General features: G+C 31.9%; 1 protein-coding gene across 2 annotated transcripts; it reads right to left on the minus strand.

Moving 5' to 3' along the window:
- Positions 1-10,767: 10,767 nt before the first annotated feature.
- Positions 10,768-24,925, minus strand: LOC143042922 (DGAT1/2-independent enzyme synthesizing storage lipids-like). 2 transcript variants are annotated; one of them, XM_076215431.1, is made up of 9 exons: positions 24,855-24,925; positions 20,669-21,015; positions 19,848-20,015; positions 19,038-19,136; positions 18,188-18,282; positions 17,061-17,124; positions 14,851-14,926; positions 14,371-14,434; positions 10,768-13,395 (listed from the first exon to the last, which is right to left on the minus strand). In XM_076215431.1, exons 2-9 carry the CDS (start codon positions 20,949-20,951, stop codon positions 13,282-13,284), a joined length of 963 nt encoding a protein of 320 aa, XP_076071546.1. In that variant the 5' UTR covers positions 20,952-21,015; positions 24,855-24,925; the 3' UTR covers positions 10,768-13,281. The 2 variants fall into 2 exon arrangements, with proteins under 2 accessions (XP_076071546.1, XP_076071550.1); XM_076215435.1 differs by lacking the exon at positions 24,855-24,925 and adding an exon at positions 24,723-24,829.
- Between the last annotated feature and the right edge of the window lie 484 nt (positions 24,926-25,409).

Raw genomic sequence — 25,409 nt, forward strand, 5'->3', positions numbered from 1 at the left:
CAGCTAGTTCATAGCCAATAACAAATCCTGCATCTAAGACTAAATTATCAATCATTACACATCCAATTTCCAATGGATTTAGTGTAAAGACGTCATTATCTATAGAATATCAGGAATAAACAAAAATACTGGACAATACAACAGATCACACAAACCACCAACACCCACAACCTCCGATAATTTATACACATAAATATTGCTTGTTTTTCGTGTAAAAGCAAGCATTGGTGTCTTCGACGTTCACATACAGATACAGATACAGATACACACAAACACAAACATGAACAAATAATACGACGTAAGGAATTAAAAGATTTGGATGTTTTAGGACGATAAGGTAATTTAACAGGTAACAAAAACGTAAGTTAAACAAAGATTGAAAAAATTAAACACGTATTATGTGTATCGTCCTTAGAGTCTTAAATTATCAGCGATAAATAGTAAAAATTCACAGTGCATACTTACTTTTTATACAGTTGTTACCAGAATGAAACAAATTACTGTATTTGAATTTATATGCAGAATGACAAAGCGTACAAATGTACAATAAACTAAAGGCTTTAAAAACACAATAACTTTATAAAGATTAAATTGACAATTTCAGTCATGTTGACATCTAGGTAAATATTATCTTGCAGTTCATTTTTGCGATAGAAAGTTAGTATATATATCCATCCATTACAGCTTTCAAAATAATAGGCAAAAAGCAAAACTTAATTTGCAAAAATAGTTATTAACAGACAATAACTTCAACAACAAGTCAACTGACGAGATTTTTTCTATTTGTCGTTATTTTTAAAAATATGAGGCAAAAACGTCTTTAAAGAGCAATAACTCCAATAATTAAGAAGTCGTCTGATGATTTCAGTCATGTAGATTTATTGTTAGATCTTGTTATTGCTTATCGGGTTTTCTTCTATAACAATATCTCTGTACGTGTTACAGTTTTTAAAATAATAGAAACCCATTTTAAAGCATGATTCAATTTTACAACTTAGGTCTATAACTCCTAAGAAAAGTCGTCTAACAGTTTTGATGTAAATAGACAGCAGGTAGATCTCAACATTTTTAACCCTGTCAGATTTTCTTTATTCATAGCGGTTTTCAAGACAATAGAAAAAAATTGTATTTATAAAAAATAATCTGAGACAAAAGCATGTGGTTTTAGTCTTCAACTTGTCGGCTATCTTGGCCGTTAAAAGGAATCAACGAACGCCAAATGATGAGAAACTCACTTAGCCTTTCGGCAAGTTGAGCTAAAAATATCACAAACAATCGTATGTAATGCCCAAATAATTGTGTTCATAATTTCAATACAGAAAAACATTCTGTTTTGGTCGAAACAACGTCTATATAGTTTGAATTGACATGTTATTCTAAAACTTCTCTTATATGCTTGTCATCCATAATAGGTTAAGAAATATCCCAAATCATCAATTCTGAGTGGCAAAAGAGTGTCACGTCCTTGAATCAAGCACATGTTGATGGAGTCGGTACGCTCAAACACAAGAATAGAATAAGTCCAACTTTTCATTCCTTTGTTTCTACTAAAAATGAAATAATTAACAGACTTAATTGGGTTATAAAAGGGAGCAAAACATAAATTTCCAAAATCACCAAAATTTACGTTCTGAAAAACTTACATTCTGAAAAAACTTTATTCCTTGAATGATGTTAGCCGCAGCATTGTACATTTCTGTTGGACCGAAAATAGTGTTTTGGCTTTGCATGAATAAATAATAATGATGATAATCTTCATTTCAAAAATTCCTTTTATTGTATGTATTCATTACATTTTCACTACATCTAGTAATTCAAAGACCCCTTAAATGAAGTGTACCACATATGACTGAAGGTGTAACTCCAAGAAGAGGGGCACATATGGTTCCCATATTGAAAATCTTCCATACTTAAAACGAAATTGTGATGTCAATAAAAGCATTTACATCAGCTTAAAAGGTTTCACGATAAAGTAACAAGGGCAGCTAATAACTTTTTCAAATTATAAAACGATATTTTCGTAGGCATCTAAAATCACAATCTCAACAAACTAGTTTCGTTAATTTAAGAGTAGCTACAAATCAAAGAGCGAAAAATTTATATGTTTAAACATGTCAAATCTACTGCTCAAAAAATTCAGACAAAATGAAGACCATTCATGTTACTATGATCAATAATTAAGTTCCTATTTATTTGTACGCCAAAAATAGGTGAACGACGGCATTGCAATTATTGCAATTAATAATAATCGAGTATTCACTCCTCTACGGTAGACTTTTAACTGTCTGCATTTGCAATTGTAGTGGCATTAAAATTTGTCTGATGCTTATTATTACCAAGACTGTAAGTATTAAATAAAATCCGTTTCATAGTAGTATTAATTACCACTTTTACTTGTAGAATGCCTTCATTACTCTCACAAGGTCAATTAAAAAAAAGTTTTTTCAATCTTTTACTCGAAATGATATCTTTTTGCATTACAAATATAAAAAAGAAGATGTGGTATAATTGCCAATCAGATAACTATCCACAAAAGACCAAAATGACACAGACATTAACAACTATAGGTCACCGTACGGCCTTGAACAATGAGCAAAGCCCATACCGCATAGTCAGCTATAAAAGGCCCCGATAAGACAATGCAAAACAATTCAAACGAGAAAACTAACAGTCTTATTTATGTAAAAAAAAAAAAAAAATGAACGAAAAACAAATATGTAACACATACACAAACGACAACCACTGAATTACAGGCTCCTGACTTGGGACAGGCACATACATACATAATGTGGCGGGGTTAAACATGTTAGCGGTATCCCAACCCTCCCCCTAACCTGGGACAGTGGTATAACAGTACAATATAAGAACGAACTATAAAAATCAGTTGAAAAAGGCTTAACTCATCAGATGGACAAAAATACAAGTGGACGTGGCCCGGTACTTATACATCCCGACACAAAAAGACACAATGAACAGATCTGAGAGTACTCGCAGTTATCTGACAGCTAGTTCAAAGCCACTAACAACTAATAAAAAAATCATGCAACTAAGAATAAACTATCAATCCGTACACATCCAACATCCAATGGATTTAGTGTAAAGACGTCATAAACAGCCAGAGAAAAACATGACCTTGTGCAATGCCAAGTTACAGGTATCGACAGATTGTAGATCCATGAATATGTATATTCATATAACATACTAGTAATATTTAGTTAGCTTTTAATTTACTGATAACAAAGTCAATATTTATACCAATAAAAACAATATTCAATGATCTTATTACAGTGTTGAATAGGTAACCTTTTAGAATAAGTTTAATTAAAGGAGCGACAAGTTTACATGGATCATCTCTAAATTTCCGGGCACGGTTAACAACATTTCCGTAAAAATGAGGAAGTGCTATCCCGTTTGAATTAAGTTTTCTACAGGTACAACCAAACTTCAAAACCAAATCTTTATATCTATGGAAAAAAATAGTAAAGGTTTTAAGTAATTTATGGTAACGATATCCCTGGTTTAATAATTTACCAGTAATACATAGGTTGCGTTCGTTAAAATCAAAAAGTCACAACAGACACGGGCATAGCGAACAAGTTGTGAAATATAAACCCCGTAAGATGCTGCCAAAGGAACATCACCATCTAAAAATGGAAAATTAACAATAGGGAACGAAAAATCGTCTCTTTTGTCGTAAATTTTAGTGTGTGGAGTTTCCCGTTTAAAACCGAAATATCTACATCCAGGAAAGGACAGTTATTATCGAATAAATTTTATTAATTTAAAGTAAGTTCCTTGGGGTAAATTTCCGCAGCATATTGAGAAAATTCTTGATTATTTAACGAAAAAATATCATCAAGATAACATTTTTTTAAATGCCTACAAAGGAATTTAAAAAAAAACATTATTATTCAGATATCAGCATTCGATTGAAATATTTTGTATTTTTTCTATTATATTTATTTGATTCACATCTTCGTTTTACACTTTCTAATAAATTTTCACAGTTGGAAATAATCAGCTGATGCCTATTTATGCACAAAGGACGTTATCCAATGACACAATCAAACCAATTATCACATTGACAAATATATCTCAGCAATTCATTGTCTTTTGACAATGTTTGTTGTTCTGATAAGGAATAGATTGGTTTGTACGTTTCTACGAGTATTTCACGCCACTGAACAAAGTTAGAATAACGTCAATAGTTATGTCAAACAAAGCCATGTAATTACATCTTAAGCTATCTCATGCATAAATATGTCCGTTGCCATAGAATAGAGAAATCTTCCATAGCAGATTGCTTCATGATTATTTTCGCATGAAATCTGCCATATTTAAAAAAAAAATAGAATAGGAATTCAGTAAGACTTATTGGAAAACATATCTTGGTTAAAACAAGTGAGTAAAATGTTTGCGTCTTAAGCAGTCTTTATTTGCTTACAACATGATCCACAAGCTTTTACTTTACATCTTTATTTCTGCAACACTTTCTAATGGATTAATTTTCAAAGGAAAAAAGTGTCATCCAACAAGTCATGATGTATACGGACCATATTATATTCCAAACCCGCCACCACTCTTACAGTTTTGTACCGGTGACAACAAGATAAAAGAATCGGAAACTTTGCTAGTGCATGGTAAAATATTTGAAAGCGACTGTGAAACCCCAATGCCGTTTGTTAGAATGGAAATATGGCAAGCAGATCACGATGGAAATTATGAAATGTCAACCGACTGTAGGGGGTTCTTAAACACTGATCAACACGGATATTATGAATTTACAACACTTCACCCTGGAAAGTATAAAACAGACCCGGAGAGTTATCTTTTCCGACCGGCTCACCTACATTTTAAGATATTCGGAAGGCATAATCACAAGGACCTTGTTACACAAATGTACTTTTATGGAGATAGTAACCTTGGGTGGAATGATTCTTGTCATGTGTGTGCATCAGATCGAAAAGATTTGATTGTCAAAACTGTTCTCTTTTGTGATGAAGAAGACTTGGAAGAATGTACTGAAATAGCGGAATTTAATATTGTTTTAGAGAAGGGCCAAGGAACGTCAGTAACTTCTGCTGATTACGATTACGAATATAGATAAGTGCATGCAAATAGATGTGAAATTTCTTATTTTTTAATTACTTTTGAGGTAATTTCATGAAGAATGCTATGTACATGTTTGAGTTTATGTCATATATATGAAAGTAAAACATTCCAAACAAAATGTAACAATGAAATCTGAGGGGAAAAAATATTATCACATGTCAAAGTGCACCTCAACCTTTTTTTATTAGCACATTCTAGTGAATGGATAATCGATAAAAAAATTTTTTACAAACAGTGTAATTTCAAATAATAAATAAAATGAATCATTATAAAATATTTGTCTGTTGAGTAATCAAGGCCGTAGCTACCCTTGAGGCAAGTGAGGCAATTGCCTCACTTAAATTTCGACACTGATTTTTTTTTTATACATATATATAAATATAATAGTCATTTGTTGTTCTGTCTCAACCTTAATTTCTATAACTTGTCATCATTCCTTTTAAACTATTCTTCCTGGATATAACTCAGCATCTCAACGGGTGATGTTTCTCGATTACAACCTAGTAACGATAATCATCATGGATCTTTAGTTAAAAACAGGCACTTGCAGAAAAAAGAAAAGCGACACTGAAGGTAAAGAAGGAATAATTCTAGTAAACTATTTTGTTTTTAACAGAGTCTGAGTATTGCATATAACTTCATTAGAACAATAAAAAAAAAAACGATAAGTAGACTGACAAATAAAGTACTGGTCTTCGGAAGGGGGTAGTCCTGTCTGCGTATTCATTTCTCCGTTTCACCAACTTTTGACAAATCAAGTACTGGGCATCGCAAGGGGGCAGTCCTGTCTGCGTATTCATTTCACGAACTTTAAACTTTCTCTTTACAGATAAATGAAATATAAATAATATGAAACATGAATGCATGGATTAGTTTGTATCCATGTTTCTTCATTCTTAAAGTAACCTTAAAAATTGTAAGAATATCCCATATTCCAATTTGATATTATTGAGGAATGGTAGAACCTTTAACACAGGATTTTGTCTTTCCTTATTCGGAACTACGGAATTTCGTTTCTTTATATTCGGGGTTTCGGAATCGGACACATCCACCCTAACCCCTAAATTTATAGATTCTGGAACTAAAATACCACCAACTATTTCAAGAAATAATTTGAAATTACGGAACTACATGTACAATCGTCAAAAACTCCATTCCAATTCCCCTGTACCCATATAGACTTACTCTATAGATAAAATCATATGCATGTATCTTATCTCATTCTATCCCTAGTTTGTCTACTCTTTGTCAGCATAAAAGCGAGTTTAATATTTTGTAACTGCGACTGTATGATGGTGCTTACAGGAAAACTTAATTCCCTTTTGCAAACAAAACTGTTACTACCGATGCTGCTACCGAATTGCTGATGGAGAAGGAATTGGAAGAAGGCATAGATCATTGTGTTGATAATGATGTGCTACCTTTAGAATCACAGACTGCCCTGAAACAACTGGAAACTTGGAAAAGAGCATGCATGAGTGGCGCGAGATTGTGCCGGCCGGCGGTCTTGCCATGCTCCATGTTCATCGCGTCAAGGATATCAGCAGACCAAATTATGATTCTGAAACGATTTGACTGAACCGGCCATAGAAAAATTTGGAAAACTCTACTGAATCGATTTTTTTTCTATGTTCTGGCAGCAGACTCAAATCAGTGATATTTGGATGATTATCTTACATATAAATTTAAATAAAGTTGTTAAAAAATTGGTGTTAGTAAAAGTCTTAAAAATGAAAAATTTATATAAAAAGTGTCCAAATTCAAAACATTATCAAGCTCTCTAAAAATGCCTGGAATGCAGGATTTTGCACCATTCATTTCATACCCTTCAAAAAAAATGTTCGCCTCGCTTCGCTCGGCTCAATTATTTTGCCTCACTAAAATAAGATGCCTAGCTACGGCCTTGGAGTTTAGTCTGTTTGTGAAAGATGTACCTCAATAAAACATGGATAAAAATTGATTTAGAATACGGTAGTAATGTATAAATGTAAAAATAGAAATATATTCACATTCTGGCTTTTGTTTTAGCTGAACGAACATTAAAAAGGGCATTTTAAAATTAAACAGCATTGTACAAGTTTTAAAGTAAGAGAGAGAGTTAAAAACTAAATAAATTTTATTCTAACCAAACTTTTAAATTCATTACCATAAACATTTCAGAATTTAGTTTTCCCCATACTGTCAAACCTGGGTCGCAAATGCAAAGCTCATACACGATGAAGTCTTAGATTTAAAATGGGAAAAAAGGATCGAACAGAAAATATTCCCCGAGTTTGACTGTTGTAGGAAATAATTCTACATTTCATTGCAGTAAAACAATTCAGTATTTTCAGAATTACCCAATTTTAGATTTAGCTTTAAAATTCGGTATTTGTGTTATATCCTTTTTAAATCTAATACATACCAGGATAAAAAAAAAAAAAACTATTGATCGGCATGGTAAGCATCTACTGCTATGCCAAACAAGGCATACAAATTCACAATCAGTCAAAATATTAAGATATGGAATAGAGCTAAATTGGTTTATTTATAGATCAGCCAACAATTATGTGATTTGACAAAACACATATCTATCAACCAATTCGTGATGCTGACCGTAAAACGTATGTAGTGTCAACTTCAGCTGTTTGTCCTCACAACTGCTCTAACTATTTTTGTTTCGGGAGCGCACCTCTGTTTACAAGTTTGAAGAGAAACTGGAAGTAAAAATGCAAGATAATAAACTACCAAACTAGTAGGAAAATACAAAACGGACTTTGATTAAATGGCAAAATCAAAAGCTCAAAAACATCAAACGAATGAAGAACAACTGGCATGGTCCATACTTGGTATAGGCCTTTTCTTATGTAGAAAATGGTGGATGAACCCTGATTTTTTAACTAGCTAAACCGCTCACTTGTATGACGGTCGCATTGAATTCATTGGAAATTTGAAATGAACACGTTTATCATATATATTATAGTTTAAAATTATCCATCTGTCAACATCGAGGGTAAGATAAAACTAGAGGCTCTTAAGAGCCTGTGTCGCTCACCTTGGTCTATGTGCATATTAACAATGGACACAGATAAATTCATGACAAAATGGTGTTTTGGTGATGGTAATGTGTTTGTAGATCTTTCTTTACTGAACATTCTTGTTGCTACAATTATCTCTATCTATAATGAACTTGGCCCAGTAATTACAGTGGAAAATATTTCCTAAAAATTTACAAAAATTAACAAAAAATTATGAAAATTGTTAACAATTGACTATAAAAGGCAATAACTCCTTAAGGGGTCAATTGACAATTTTGGTCATGCTGACTTATTTGTAGATCTTATTTTGCTGAACATTATTGCTGTTTACAGTTTATATCTATCTATAATAATATTAAAGATAATAACCAAAGTCTGCCAATTTTCCTTAAAATTACTAATTCAGGGGCAGCAACCCAACAACAGGTTATCCGATTTGTCTGAAAATTTCAGGGCAGATAGATCTTCACCAGATAAACAATTTAACTCCTGTCAGATTTGCTCTAAATGCTTTGGTTTCAGAGATATAAACCAAAATCTACATTTCACCCCTATGTTCTATTTTTAGCCATGGCGGCCATCTTGGTTGGTTGGCTGGGGCACGCCACACATTTTTTTAAACTAGATACCCCAATAATGATTGTGGCCAAGTTTGGTTAAAATTGGCCCAGTAGTTTCAGAGGAGAAGATTTTTGTAAAAGATAAAAAATTACGAAAAATTGGTCAAAATTGACTGTAAAGGGCAACAACTCCTTAAGGGGTCAACTGACAATTTTGGTCATGTTGACTTATTTGTAGATCATACTTTGCTGAACATTATTGCTGTTTACAGTTTATCTCTTTCTATAATAATATTCAAGATAATAACCAAAATCTGCAAAATATCTTTCAAATTTCTATAATAATATTCAAGATAATAACCAAAATCTGCAAAATATCCTTCAAATTACTTATTTCGGGGCAGCAACCCAACATCCGGTTGTCCCATTCATTTGAAAATTTCTGGACAGACAGATTTTCACTTTATGAACAATTTTACCCCATGTCAGATTTGCTCTAAATGCTTTGGTTTCAGAGATATAAGCCAAAATCTACATTTCACCCCTATGTTCTATTTTTAGCCAAGGCGGCCATCTTGGTTGGATGGCCGGGTCACACCACACATTTTTTAAACTAGATACTCCAAAGACGATTTTGTGGCCAAGTTTGGATTAATTTGGCCCAGTAGTTTCAGAGGAGAAGATTTTTGTAATAGATTACTAAGATTTACGAAAAATGGTTAAAAATTGACTATAAAGGGCAATAACTCCTAAAGGGGTCAACTGACCATTTCGGTCATGTTGACTTATTTGTAAATCTTACTTTGCAGAACATTATTGCAGTTTACAGTTTATCTCTGTCTATAATAATATTCAAGATAATAGCCCAAAAACGGTATAATTTCCTTAAAATTGCCAATTCAAGGGCAGCAACCCAACAACGGGTTGTCCGATTTGTCTGAAAATTTCAGGGCAGATAGATCTTGACCTGATAAACAATTTTACCCTGTCAGATTTGCTCTAAATGCTTTGGTTTCAGAGTTATAAGCCAAAAACTACATTTTACCCCTTTGTTCTATTTTTAGCCATGGCGGCCACACATTTTTTAAACAAGATACCCCAACAATGATTGTGGCCAAGTTTGGTTTAATTTGGCCCTGTAGTTTCAGAGGAGAAGATTTTTGTAAAAGTTAACGACGACGGATGACGACGACGGACGACGGACGCCAAGTGATGAGAAAAGCTCACTTGGCCTTTTAGGCCAGGTGAGCTAAAAATGAAGCTGACCTACTTTCTCTAGTATCCTTAATATCAAATATACTTAAATATACGAATTGCAATTGCTTTCTGAAATGTGGCTTATTGAGTAACTGGACATAACCAATAAACCTGAAAGCGAATTTAAAAAACTTTGCAAGATGCTTTTTTTTCTTTTTCTAGGAATAAGGTTCTGAATGAAGCCGTTTCCTATGAGTACAAAAACGAATAGGACAGAAGGTTTTCAAAATTAGTATCATTTGACTAACCTGGTGAATGTCTTAAAATATCAAACCATGAAATTCAACTAATATTTTGTCAAACAAAAAGTCTGTCATTTTTATGATATTATCTTCTTGCTCAGGTTAATTTGTTGTTAAAATGAGTGTGGTTAAAAAATCAGTTAGATGTTTTGTGTCCTAAAAAAGAGAATGTGTATCCTTTTCAATTCTGCATGATATATTTGTCCAAATGTAAATTTTGGGTAAACAATGTATAAATTTGTCAGCATGGAATTATGCCATAATCTTGGTACGAACAAAAACTCTGATAAACTACTCCTGCAAATACTGCGATCAGTTTAACACCAGTGCTGCTGGGGATCATCGGTTTGAGTGGGTGGGATTAACTAATACAAATATACATGTTTACTAGAGGACAGATAGCTTACTGAAACAGGAATATTATTATACAAGTTGTGAGGTTCGACTGAACCCACCCTTTTAAGCTTCATTTCCAAAAGTGAATGAACCTGATGATTTTCCTTTACAACTGACAACTATACACAAGTTTTTTTAATGTACCTTATTTGTTATTTTGATCATAAATTGAATATATATACATGCATTTTCAAAATATTTATTCAAAACAAAACTGAAAATGTGAAATAACATTGACGTGAACATGAGATCAGGAGTCACTTAAAATATATAATATCAATTTGAACATATTACTCCACCTCCTTGTAACAATATTTTCTGTATAGCAAAGTTTCTAAATAATTGCTGTACTTTTCAGAAAAATTTTCATTACAAAGCTTGTCTATAAATACCTTGGAAAAAAGTACCTTATCAAATGTATTTTTGTTGTTATTGTATCTTGTAACATTGCTATACATGCTACCAAGACATACTTATTTCAGTGTTTGGCTGTTTGCTCAGGCATTGTAATTAAGATTGACACCTAAACTCAATGGAGAGGCTGAGTAACAGTGTGTTTACTATATAAAACAGAGTTGATTGAACAATGAATATTATATTGGAAAAAATTTGATATTTATTGACCAATCAAACCTTTGTGTATAGTAAACAGACTGTTATACTCCACCTACCCATTGAATTTAGGTGTCTAAAGTTGGCAAGCAAGGCATTTAAACTCTTGGTTTGCATGCTTTTTTATTTTAACTGTAAATCTCTTTTTTTATAATGAAGAAAAAAAGGTTCACTCTAATATTAATTTAGCTCTGAAAAGGTTAAAAATCAGACAGTTTAACCATTTATTTTTTAAAGTAGGTAAAAATTATCATTCAGGGCAATAAATCCTATTAGGAATCCACTGACAATTATAATTTTTGTCAAATTGTAGATCAAGCCCTCATAAAGAGGCATTTGATCAGATTTTTTTCTTTTCTAAACAAAATGCAATACTTGCATATTTTCACCTATGTTCGATTTTGAGCCTTGGAGGGCTATGTTGGTTGAATGATGGGATCAATTGTACATATTTTTTTTAACTAAAGCCCTAGGATGATTATGACTAAGTGTGCTATGAATTTTGGCTTTTATTTTCAAAAGAGTATAAATGTAAACAGACAACAACAACAAACGACAGATGTTGGCTGAGTGATGGTTATAACTCACACTATCCCTTTTAGGCCAGGTGAGCTAAAAAAAAACAACCAATGAATAGACACAAAATCAGTCCACATTACATAACATAGAGAAGTAAACACTAAGCAATTTGGACCCGACCAAAGACCAGGGATAATCTCTGGTGCTCCAAAAGGGTAGGCAGATCCTGCTCCACAAGATTTATATAAATTGCATTCAATACTTAATCTCATATGAAACTTATTCATGAAGATGATTATATAAATATACCATAGTAGACTAAAATTACAACAAAAAGTCAAATATATTCATATGCCATGATTTAAAGCAAATAAGCAAAATATCAAAATTACATAAGGTTGTCATAACAAATATCAATACTGGTAAATAAAAACAACCAGATTGTTCCCATAATAAAAAATCAACAGCATTTCTTAAAGATTAGAAAAAGAACACATTTACAATAGTGTGAACAAATAAATATATAAATAAGCACTAATTCTAGATAACAATCATTTATAAATTTGAATGAAAGACTTACATCAGAGTACGAAAGACTGATTTTCTTACTTTAAATTGATCATTACTAGGGCCCCAAATCAATGTCTACTGGTCACAAGTCACTCATAATCTCTTGTACAATCAAATTTAAATTTTTTTTTTATCTTTGACAAGATTGTCCGATGCTAGGAATAAACATGATCACATTTCTTTCTAACAAAATGTAATGAATTCATCAAAACCCTAATCAAATCATGCTCATGACTTCTCACTTTATATAGCATCCACCTTTTAATAAAATAACTTGTGTGTGGCATCTACACAATAAACTTTAAACTAATCCATCAGGTCTATACAAACCTTTACACCTTTGATTTTATGTAACCTTGTAATCCTGTCACTTAATAATTTCCTTATATTTACTTAATTTTCTGTACTTTGAAAAACTAGCCCCTCATATTAACTCCACTCTTAAATGTAATATATTACTTCAGATAATATTCATTTACATGATTTTTTTTTCCATTCCACCCACATTTTACTTTTCCTACCATGATTACACATCCTGATTAATATCTTAATACACCATATTTATTTGATAGTGTATATGGAACAATAGATTTCTATTTGTATGTTTACTAAGTGACAGTGAAATCAATATTAACAGTACTTTAGTTTACTACCTTTTGATAAAAGCAAAAATGTTCTAATTATAAAATCATGGAAAACATACAAGGATGGCTGAAAAACTTGTTTGATCAAATTGGTTCCTTATTTGCTAATATATCTACTTAATTTCATTTTAATTTTTCAATAAATAATCGTAATACCTGATGAGAAAACATTATCTCAGTGCTTAAAACAAATCTTATTCTATAAATAATAACAAGTTACTTTTTTTTGTCTTTTAAAGCATTAAACCACATTAAAAGATCATCAAATACAGCACCATGTATCTACAAATGCTACAGTTGAACAAAGATCATTCAAACCCTGAGTATAAAACAAAAAAAAACAGCTGTTCCTTTAACTTTGTTTTGGTTTGGAAAATTCAAAGCCTAACCTATCAATGAGAGCTTTAAGTATATTCCCTGGTACTCTCTGATGAGTATTTATCAGCTGCTGGACAGACTCTTTAACCTGAAATATAAAACATCATGATAAGTGACCAGTAAATAGCATGTCAAACTTTTTAATGGAAATGAACAGTGAATATTGTTCAGACAACAGGAAGGATTTACTATTTGCATCTAGGAACTATTGACAGACTTAATATTGTTCTTACTGTTTAGCACAATGTTATTGGTACGACACATTTATATTATACCACTGGGTAGGTATTGGTAACAAGTAAACCTTAAGTGTATCTGTACACCCATAGCATTTTGTTGAATGCTGTAATCATATGAATTATATATATTGACCTTAAATTTTCAATTTATCAACTATAAAATTGTACTTTTACCTATAAAAAATAAAATGTGGTAATAGTTGCCAATGAGACACCTCTTCACAAGAGACTAAATGACACTGAAATTTTACAACTATAATTCACTGTACGACTTTCAACAATGAGAAATGCCCATACCCCATTAAGAACTTAACTTTGCATTGATTAAGACATTGGAAGGCAATATTTAGAATATCATCATTTGTCAATAGTCATTATTGTTTTCACTACAGTTATGGACAAGGGAAGATAACTCCAATTTTAAATATTACTTTTAACAATGACATCCTTGCAATTTTTATAATAGACAAAATTAATGCACTATGCACAATTTATATGAAACTTTTTTAGCTTTATTAATAAAAATCTTAAAATTGTTATTAACTTATAGGCACTGAAATAACAGAACTGTATTCCAATTTCCCTTGGCTTAATTTGTAGTTAGAATGTTGAAAAATACACTTAAATGGTATCCTACTAATGCAAAAACAAGCACTTTTTGTAATCTTACTTCAATGAATCAATATTAAAAAATACACAGAACAATTAATGCAAAAAATAGAACAGAAGATCCAATATTTGGACCAAAAAGGTCTAACTGTTGGATAGAAAATACAAATTGTAACTTTCACATGAGGATAGAGTGACCTTTGTATAGTTTATACCTGTTCTGCTAACTCATCAGGATTCATATTTTCTTTTGGATAGATAGGATCTCCAATAAATGTTCTACAATAACAAACAAACAATTAACAAAGATCTGTACATAATTTAGTCCATTTATTTATGACATCTTGAAAGGATACTCTTTTTTTTTATATTTGAAACCATCCTACGCAAAAAATGATAATCAATTAAAGAATAACTGACTAGAACAGTACCATGTAAGGCAAGCTCTTAATCATCCTGTGTCTAAAGAAAAATCTGAAAATAAAAAATTACAGATACTATCACAAATCTGTGATCAACACTAAATTTTCGAAATATAAAAGAAAGAAATATGACAAATAGAAAACACTGATGAAGTTCCTCACATGGGAAAATATGTTGAACTTGTTTCTGATACCTCAACCCTCTTTCGTTGTAATCTTGAATTAATCATTGTTTGTGTAAGTGAATATTTCACACATTAAGAATGTACTTACTTCATTTTTACAGGAAAAATTCCATAAATAGGAACTATTGGTAATCTAGTTTTCTCATATAATCTTCTCAGCCAACCTAGAAATAATCAACAGGATTCATTAGAAAAATGATTTATCTTGATATTAGTATCATAATTTTGAATTTTCATTAAAAATGTGATATGAAAATATTTCTCCAAATCTTTCGCTATTTAACTCTTTCATGACCTGTTCAAAAAATTAAACCAATATGTAGTTGTTGATGAACTCAAAAGATGATTGGCTAAGTTAAAAGGTCACAACCTTTATAAGCTCTCTGAATGAATTGAAATGTGCTAACATGTATTATATTAATTGATAACTTTATATAAATAATAATCTTTAAAGAAACAGATTCTTATACTCTAGTACTCTTGGATTATTATATTTATTTCATCTCAATAGTTTTATCATTCAAATTTAAAGTCCTTGCCAAGACTCAGATTTTAGAACGAGATAAACTTTCTGGATTGGATAAATCAGATAATCCACTTATACTATGCAAGAATCTATATAGATATGTTCTGTTGTATCTATCATTGAATTTATATAAATTGATTGACAGATGTTCAACATGCCAAACCAGAACAACATTAATGTGGTATGATCATAAACCCTGCTTTGTACAAGATAAACTTTAATATTTACATGTATTTGTATGCTGATGAATACACTGTGAATATGGTTTAAAGTTAAATAATATTGATCAGAGTTAAGGTTTGTCTGTCCAAGTACCATCTTGTTGGTTTCATTTAATTGTCTACACCAGGGTCATGGGTTCCATCTATGGCAAAGTAAAACTAAAGATTTACAAAAGGTACCCCATACTACTCTCCAAAAATAGTCTTATTGTTTAAGGTGCTAACTAAAGTCCCTCTGTTTTGATGTACCTTCAGACTTAAAGCATGACTAACAAGAATGTGTCCAAAGTACACAGATGCCCCTCTCACACTTTCATTTTCCATGTTCAGTGGACCGTGAAATTGGGGTAAAAAATCTAACTTGGCATTAAAATTAGAAAGATCATATCATAGGGAACATGTGTATTAAGTTTCAAGTTGATTGGACTTCAACTTCATCAAAAACTACCTTGACCAAAACCTTAACCTGTAACTCGAACTATCATTTTTTATGTTCAGATGACAGTGAAATTGGGGTCAAAAATCTAATTTGGCATTGAAATTAGAAAGATCATATCATTGGGAACATGTGTACTTAGTTTCAAGTTAATTGGACTTCAACTTCATCAAAAACTACCTTGACCAAAAAGTTTAACGAACAAATTAACGAACGAACAGACGAATGACAGACCAGAAAACATAATGCCCCTCTGCTATCGTAGGTTGGGCATTAAAATATGATTAAAACAAGATGATAGTTATAAAGCCCCTAATCTTTAAGTGTATGTATAATAGCTTAATGTTGAATACCTCATTCAGTGCTTTACAAAGCCTCGTTTCACAAATAGGAATCAGCAACCAATTATTAGTACAATCTTACTATTACACATTTAAAGGTAACTGATGTAATTTGTTTCTGTTACATTAAGGTGGTTTGGGACTATTCGACTGCGCATAATTTTGCGTGAATTACAAAAGTATTTGTCGTAAGGCCGATATAATTTTTTAAAATATTTTGATTGATTAAAAATGTTAAATCATTACAGTTATGTGATTAATAGAATATTTTCGTTATTATCCGTATTTGTTAAATGGTCAAAATAACGTTTCACCCATTTTCACCATTTTCCCGCCAAAATTTGGGTTTTAAGGCAAAATATTTTTTTTTTCCTTATCGGTGACCTATTTTCTTTATTTGCTCATTCTTTGAAGCTATATTTCAGCTTTTTATATTCCAGTTTTGGACCAAGTGTCATAGAACGTTTTTTTGATATTTCGATAAAAATATGTCAACACCTCTATTTTCCCTTTAAAAGTAAAATTTTGAGCTTGAATGGTCCGTGACCCCCTATTTTTTTTCAACCAATTTGATTCACTTTCTGTATAGAATAAAATGACAAAAAATACGGCACTTCTGATAGAAACTTGGAATAGGCCCGAGCCACCTTAAGAAACTACTGAATATTATCTGAGAATAGTCTTATTTCACCTATATGATAGAATGACATTATGACAGACCACCATTCTACCTTTTTATAATTTAAGCTGTATGTCTAGAAAAAATATACTTACTTCTTCCAATTCTTGGTGTTCTGAAAGACTCACGTAGATTTTTAGTAAATACTGGATATATTGGCTGAAAATATAGTACATCAATATAATACATGTAACAACAAATTCAGATTGCAATATTTTATATGATCAGAAATATTTTCATGTTTTTTTGCAATTATATTTTTTGTGAATATCTTTACAGTAAACAGTAAGTATTTCATTCAGTTTTAGACAATACATAACTCAACTTATTCTAGATGACATGTGTTAGAAATTATGCACATCTATACAGGTTTTCCCACTATGTAGAATTAGAATTTAGTTCTAAAATTGGTTATATGATAATGAAATTCACTTCTAATGTCATTCACAATAAAAAAAAAAACTTCTTTATATGCCTTAATATAAGATAATGTAAGATATGTAGAATCTGTAAGATATAAATCATAACCTCAAACAACATATAAGATGTTCATATCCTATACATCACTGAAAATGCTACCATGATAAAGACATCTATCCACAAGATGTGTAGCTTTCTTTGGGGAAAAGGAGGCATTGTAGTATGATTTTTCCCCTTGATGTCTTCATTTTGGATACAATTAAATAGATTTTAAACAACCAAAGCTCCCTTATTCCAGGTTGGACTGTTAGATAGAAAATGAAGCTTTTTGAAAGTTTACAAAACTTTATAAAACAAGGAATTATTTGAATCTGGAATAATTTTGAATTCTTGAAAATTGACATGGTTCAGGTTTCTTTCACTAATATTTCGGTATGAACTAACTATCCCTCCTAAGTAAAACATGCATGTCTAAACCTCAAGAATTGGTTAATTTTCATAATACAATTTTTTGTCAATTTTCCAGGTTTTATCACATAACTAATTAATAAAACATCAAAATCTATGTACTTTTATCAATTTCTTAGTAATTTAGCACTGGATAGATGAATGGTAATAAAAGGAATTTAGAGTTTGGAAACACAAATAATTTGCAACATAATAAAGCACTTAACAACTCCTGTGTAAACCTATTATGTTCAAAAGATGATTGAAGACCATCTATCCCCGAAAACCTTTGATGTACCTGAAAATTATAATGCCAATTGCCATTCAATAATACAGAGACTGATTCAGACCTTACCACATTAGCTTGGATAGCCACTTTAGCAAATCCATTACGATTACCCCACATTACTGGATAATACTCATCTCCAAATAAGGCTTCTCTTACACCACCTAAAAAATAGAAACAAAACAGAATAATTACGATTCTAGTATTCAATTTCCCTTAATTTGGCTTTAAAGAGGTTTTAGCTAGCCAAATTCATTTACACCTATTATCATAATAAATCATTTAAACTGCATCACTACACATATATATAACAATTGTTCATCGACATAATAAAATGTAAGTATCATATAACCTTTAATTTTGACATGAACTTTCTCTATAAATAACAAGATTCTGTCATGGACTCCATCTTATTAGTAATACACATTATTTCCAAAGAATTTGACAAAATATTGATTTACAGAAGAATGAAATGGTATACATGAACAAAATGAAAGTGGCTCATATTTTTTTGGTTTTTATTGTCAATTAAAACAAAACAAAAAGTGAGCCCTGTCAGATGTACTGAACAATCTTTCCAAACACAATGAAAAGTTGACCTAATGCTTACAGTATCTGAGAAATTGACCCTGAAAACTTAATTTTAACAAATGAACTATGCAACTGATGTCTAGCCGTCTAGGTCAGATGAAACCAGCAAAATGAACATGTGCACCTCACATTCCTGCCATACACCAAATACCGGAATAGTTTACCTATCCCTTACAGTATCTGAGAAACTAACTTGTCCATAAACACTTAACATTGATCAATGAACCATGAAAGAGTTAAAAGTAAGTTCTATCCCAGATCACTACCTAAAATGTGCTCTTCTGTCAAAACATTTACAAAGTCTTGTATTAACAACCTTGTTACATACCTGGAGCAATTCCTAAAAGGTGTCCTCCCTTCAGAACATTAACACAACTCTGTATGGTCCCTGGTGTAACTCTCATTACTTCCATCAACAGTCTCCAACCTAAACCAAATTCAACAAAAGATACAATTCAATGTCATCCTGAAAATCTATACAACACGAAATCTCTTCGTTTAGCATTTAATAGTATGACAGTAGGTTTCAACAAATTAAGATACATATCATTTGAACATAAAAAGTAGTGCATTTTCCACCTTATATTCAAAGTATATAAGAGGAGGGGATAAGGTGTCTGTGCAATGCTACATTTTGTAGGTGGTGTTGTTGTAGAAGTTAGAAATAAAAAGTACATGTTCCAGACCTGCTGGAGAGGAAGTTACTAATTAGATCTTCTCTAACATCATTAGGTTGAATTTCTAGGTACTATATACATGTATAAATGCAAAAACTTGTGACCGCCGGCAGAAACGCTCTGTATATCTTATATTTTTATGTGTGTATGAACTATGGAGGGCTCTAAAGTGTGATGTGGATGCTGAAAAGTTATTGTTTGGCTATAAACATATGTCCTGCAGAATGAATACAAGTTAACTACAGTAGAGTGTACAATATATCATGTATAAGGAAAAGCTTTCTCTGTTTGTTGTACATGTAGGCAAAATCATGTCATATCAACATGTTCTTCTCCTGATATGCATGTTATATTTCCACTGGACAGTAGTACCTAAACAATCAATTTATATACATTTGTAAGTACTAATGAATTTCATAATATATAATCAAAAACATTATACAAACACATATGACACATACCTGGAATGTGAAATAAGAAGTTATCCCCAACAGCTCGTATATGTCTATTTTTTTCTAACATACACCTAGCTATAATGTAGTAGAAATCTATTGGTATGGTACCATGGTAATATATTAAGAGTGCTGGTCCTTCTTTTGGAATCTTGTCCAGGCCTTCAATTTCATAACCTATATTCAACAAAAGAAAATTGTATGTTAGATTCTAAATCCTAAAGAATATATGAATTTCAACTCAATTTTCAACAACTTTAACTCTACCACATCTTAAGCCTGTAATCTAGCATTCTGTCTGATATCTAGTCCACTCTTTATTAATTGTTTGCAATTGAGAGTTGTTGTTCTTTTTATAAGTTTTAATCATCTATAAGACCTGTCAACTTTAAGGTAAACATTAATATGCCACATTCAATCAGTAATGTTTATATTCAAAGTAAAATATATTGCAAACAATTTTGTGGATAAGATATCAAAATCAAAAATATCTAAATGGACATGCCATAGAAATAAGAACATATGGTATGAGTGGCAATGAGACAACTATCCATCCCAGTCACAAGGTGTAAAATGTAAACCATAATGGCATTATAGGTCAAAGTACTGCCTTTGACACAAAGTCTTGGCTAACACCAAACAGCAAGCTGTAAAGAGCTCCAAAATGACTAGCGTAAAACTATTCAAACAGGAAAACTAACAGTCTAATAAATCTATATATGAAACGAGACATGAACAACACTTACATATATGAACCAAACCAACAAATGACTACCACTGTACAGGCTCCTTACATACATACCAATTGATAACATATAAAATATACATACCATGCCAAATTCTTGCCTGACCATCCCAGAAGGCTGACACTGTCTTTCTTGCTCCATCCCAAAAGTCTTGACTATAAGCTTCCCGCAGACGATGTCGATAGTTATGGACATGTAGAAACAAAGCCATTCCATAGAAAAACAATAGAATGACCAATGGCAACAGAAAGGATATGACAATTGGGTATAGTACCCATAATACCCATTTCCAGTAGTTGATGTCAAGGTTGTCAATAGATTCCCAAACATACATGTATGTTAGGTATGGTATGGTTCCATTCAACATTGTGTGGCCAACTGTTCACCAAGACAGATAAACCAATCTTCCTTCATCAGGGTATAAAAGGTACCTAAAAAGAAAAAAAAGAAAATTTTTGACAAAAATTCTTTGAAACCACAAATGTTTTCTCTCTTTTGACATGTTTGAACTGCTACAAATTTTATCACAGAGAATAAGTAATTAAGTTTATTTCATTGTTCACGTCTGCATGGTGACCTTACAGTGACCTATAGTTGTTAATTTCTGTGTCATTTGGTCTCTTGTGAAGAGTTGTCTCATTTGGCAATCATGCCACATCTTCTTTTTTATATTAAGTAGTTGACACTTTTCTTGGTTGATAGTTGTTTCATTAACAATCCCCTTATAGCAAGGAATTTTTGCAATCTGGAAAACTTGTAAATATTAATTTGAAGATGATCTAACATGTTCAAGGTTTTGATGAGTGGTAACCTAAGTTCAAAATCTAACAAGAATGGCAATAGATACAACATGGGCATTCAAACCACAGGCACTTGGTTATATAATTTGTTAATTGTTTTTTTGTTGTTGATTAAAATATTCAATTTTCTAGATTTATAATATATATCTATCCATACTAAAATCTTTTTATTATATGCTGGAGATTGACTAAAAATGTTAGGAACAATACTAATTTGATAAATATAAATGATGTCTGCGATCTGACAGCAAGGAAGACACGTTTTCCAGAGAAATCGTTGGGGAATCCAGTAGGTCAATTTATTAATTTATAGATAGCAGAAAAATGGCATAGAGTTAGTTGCCTTTTTGTTTCTTAGTATGGATCGTAAAATTTGGTATTTTCTCTGAGTCATTTAAACTAGGTGAGACATGCACAGAAGTGGTAGATATGTATTATAAATCTAAACAAGAGGCTGTCACAACGACAGCAAACCAGATTTATTAACATTTATTTGTGTCCTGGCAATATCACAAGAACCATTACTGATGAATGGTGAAAGTGAAAATTGTCAATATCAAATTTGACCTCCATTTTGTCATCAGTATCAACATATTAAAATTTGAAAAGCTTAGATTGAATGGTTCATGAGTAAATGCAACAACGTGAATGGAAACACCATTTTACGATCTTTCAAGAACCATAACTCCTGAACGGTAAAAGTCAAAATCGTCATTTTTGAACTTGACCATGTTGACCTCTATTTTGTCATCAGTAACAACATATTAAAATTTCAAAAGCTTTGGTTGAATGGTTCATGAGAAAATGCACAGACACGACGGGAAACACCATTTTTCAATCTTTCAAGAACCATAACTCCTGAATGGTAAAAGTCAAAATCGTCATTATTGAACTTGACCTCCATTCTGTCATCAGTAACAACATATTAAAATTTGGGAAGCTTTGGTAGAACAGTTCATGCGTACATGCACGGACACGACTGGAAACTCCATTTTTCAATCTTTCAAGAACCATAACTCCTGAACGGTAACAGTCAAAATCGCCATTATTGAACTTGACCTTCATATAGTTGTCAGAAATAACATATTAAAATTTTAAAAGCTTTGGTTGAACGGTTCATGAGTTAATGCACGGACAACATTTGATTGCCGCCCGCCATCCCGGCTTTTTGAATATTGAATATTTTAATCAACAAACAAAAAAAAAACAAAAAAATATCTGTATCATATACCTAAGCGCCTGTCAGTCTGTGACCCAAGCGCCTGTGATTCAAACTTATACAAGTCCAAGTGGTATCTTTTGCCTCTTGGTAGATTTTGAATTTAGGTTTATGAAAGTTAAAAATAAAGTTACAACATTGAACATGTCAAAAACAGAAAAGGACTAACAGGCAAACAACACTGGACAGTATCCAAAGACTACATAAAAAACTAAAGACTAAGCAACAAAACTAATTGCATGTAACCCCAACAAAAAATGAAGCCAATAAACAATTAAGGTGCAAGCATGGAGTAAAACCAAAGGAGAAGTGTAGTAAGCATGGACTTGAACCTTGGCACTGGTCTTGAAATCAGACCTCCTGGCCGAGTTAATTTGGCTAAATACTTGGTCTTTTTGAATTTGCTGCTGGGGTACATGTATTTGGTGATAACAGAGACATACAATATATTATATGGTTCTGGTTAAAACATACGGTTTGCATTTTGTCAAATTATAAAAATTTAAATGTGTCTAAGACAAGCATACTTATATAGGTATTCCATTGGATCGGATAGAAAACATGCAATAAATATCATATTTGAGTTAATTAAAACATTTGTCTTTTAGGACCAGTAATATAATTATTCAATGTTTTTAACAGCTTCAAGTTAAAGTTGTTGTTTATACAACTTAATCCATTGTCAGTATTTCACTTTTAATCATCCAGGCGTGTGTCTTAAACTTGCTAGTTGATTACCAGATAATTGCCAATAATCTTTTATTGCTGTATATGCAGACTAATCCTAAACACCTTCATTGATTACTCGGCGCTAATAACCTATTTACCTTTTGAGTGAATTGACGCAAAACAATAACAGGAAATGGTGACTTCCGTTTTTCTCAAAGAGTTTTAAGACATTGATTTTTGATTCTCAGAATTTATCTCTGTCAGTATCAATTTTGTAAACAAAAATGTCTACTGAAATTTTTCGAGGTTGACATTTTCAAAAAGCGGAAGATTTCAAAAATTAACAGGAGGGATGGAAGAGGGTCTGAAAAGCGGGAGATTTTAACTCCTGCCGGAAATATCACATGCATGGGAATGGGAATGAGCAAAGTGTCAAAGAGACAACAATCCAACCAAAGGGTAGAACACAGCCAAAGGCCACCAATGGGTCTTCAACACATTGAGAAAATCCTGCACCCTGAGCACAGGGCCAGGTAGTCCAAATAATTATGACGTCTTGAAAGGCTATTATATTTTTTTTCTTTGAAGCCTAACTTCGAAGTAAGGCGTCAAAGAAAAAAAATATAATAGCCTTTTAAGACGTCATAATTATTTTGACTAAGGGACAGGTATCATAGATATTTTAGGGCAGAAATATATGCCAGTCGACTGGTATGCGATATACAGTGTTTTAATATGTGCCCCTGTGCTATTAACATAATGAATAACGCATACCAGTCGACTGGCTTACATTTCAGCCCCAAAACATCTATGTATGTATGATATGCCCCCTATAGTTAATTAATTCTATCCAAAAGTCAAAGTGAAAAGTTACCAAGTAAAATGTATGAGGAACAGGAATCCTGGTCCGACAGCCCTGATTCTGGTTCGCCCTAGTTTCTGTTCGCCCTAATATCTGTTCACCCCGAGTCTGTTCGACCTGATTTTATTTTTTAGTATAGTGTTGCCTTGTGTGCAATTGAATGTGTTGAAGTCAGTCTACAATTTGGCCGAATATTAACGATGTATCATGTTGTTTATAGCTAGCTGCTACTAAGTTATAAGTTTCTGTACATTTGAGGACTACAAAATATTGTGACTTCAAGGTATTGGCAGTGGCGGATCCTATATATTTATATATCGTTCATTAATGTAACATATACATATCATAAATGAATATAGGGCGAACGAACCCCGGGCGAACGAACTATCAGGGCGAACAAACTCATTGCGAACGAACCTAGGGCGAACATGTAATCAGGTATTCCAAATAATTATGACGTCTTGAAAGGCTATTATAATTTTTTATAATAGCCTTTCAAGACGTCATAATTATTTGGACTAGTAATCAGGGCGAACGATACCGAGGGCGAGGAACAGCACGAGATTTTTTTCTCAGTGAAAAAGCTACCAGGATGTAAATTATCCATACAATAGACACGATGATAATGTAGATAACAGTTTAAAAAAAGATTAAATAATTCTGAAATTGAATATGATAATGTTTCTAAATGTTATTTTTAATTTTCGTGATCCAAGTTACCGCAAAGCCATCCGGATGTTGTCAGGACAGAATAATTTCAGGAGCCATACGGGTAAAAATCCGGAAACACATATAACAAATATACTACGGAGAACGTTTGGTCTCCTAAACGGGCACTATTAAACTACAAGATACTTAAATTCTTTTCTTTTTTATTCAATCATTAATGAAAGTGAAAAATTGAAATAATAATTCGCTTTAAACAGCCAATATGGTTCAATTTTGTCAATATAAGCTAAGAAACATCAAGGATTTGTAACAAATCCTAGGAAACATCGATGATGAATTATTCACTTGCAAGTGAATAATTCGACCTCATTGAATTCGTATTCATGTGAATTTAACCCCTTAGCTAGAGATTGATTATACATGATTGATGCGTGTTCGGTTAACTTAAAAGAAAAGAATGTCAACATTAAATGTGAAACAAAGCCGGTAAATCATTTGATTCCACACAACAACAAAAAACATTCTCATACAGGTAAAATAGAATTAACTTAATTTTTTTTAACCTAAAACAAGAAAATAATAGACATAGAGAAATCAATTTGCACG

Source organism: Mytilus galloprovincialis, chromosome 1 (genome assembly GCF_965363235.1).
Source record: "Mytilus galloprovincialis chromosome 1, xbMytGall1.hap1.1, whole genome shotgun sequence".
NCBI classification, from domain to species: domain Eukaryota; kingdom Metazoa; phylum Mollusca; class Bivalvia; order Mytilida; family Mytilidae; genus Mytilus; species Mytilus galloprovincialis.

Bases quoted from the DNA above. Each gene is read 5' to 3' on its own strand.
- LOC143042922 (XM_076215431.1), bottom strand. From the start codon at position 20,951: ATGTTGAATGGAACCATACCATACCTAACATACATGTATGTTTGGGAA. The intron at 19,137-19,847 runs GTATGTGTCATA...AATTTGGTTTAG, and splicing joins CTTCTTATTTCACATTCCAG to GTTGGAGACTGTTGATGGAA. The intron at 18,283-19,037 runs GTATGTAACAAG...TCTATTTTTTAG, and splicing joins CCTTTTAGGAATTGCTCCAG to GTGGTGTAAGAGAAGCCTTA.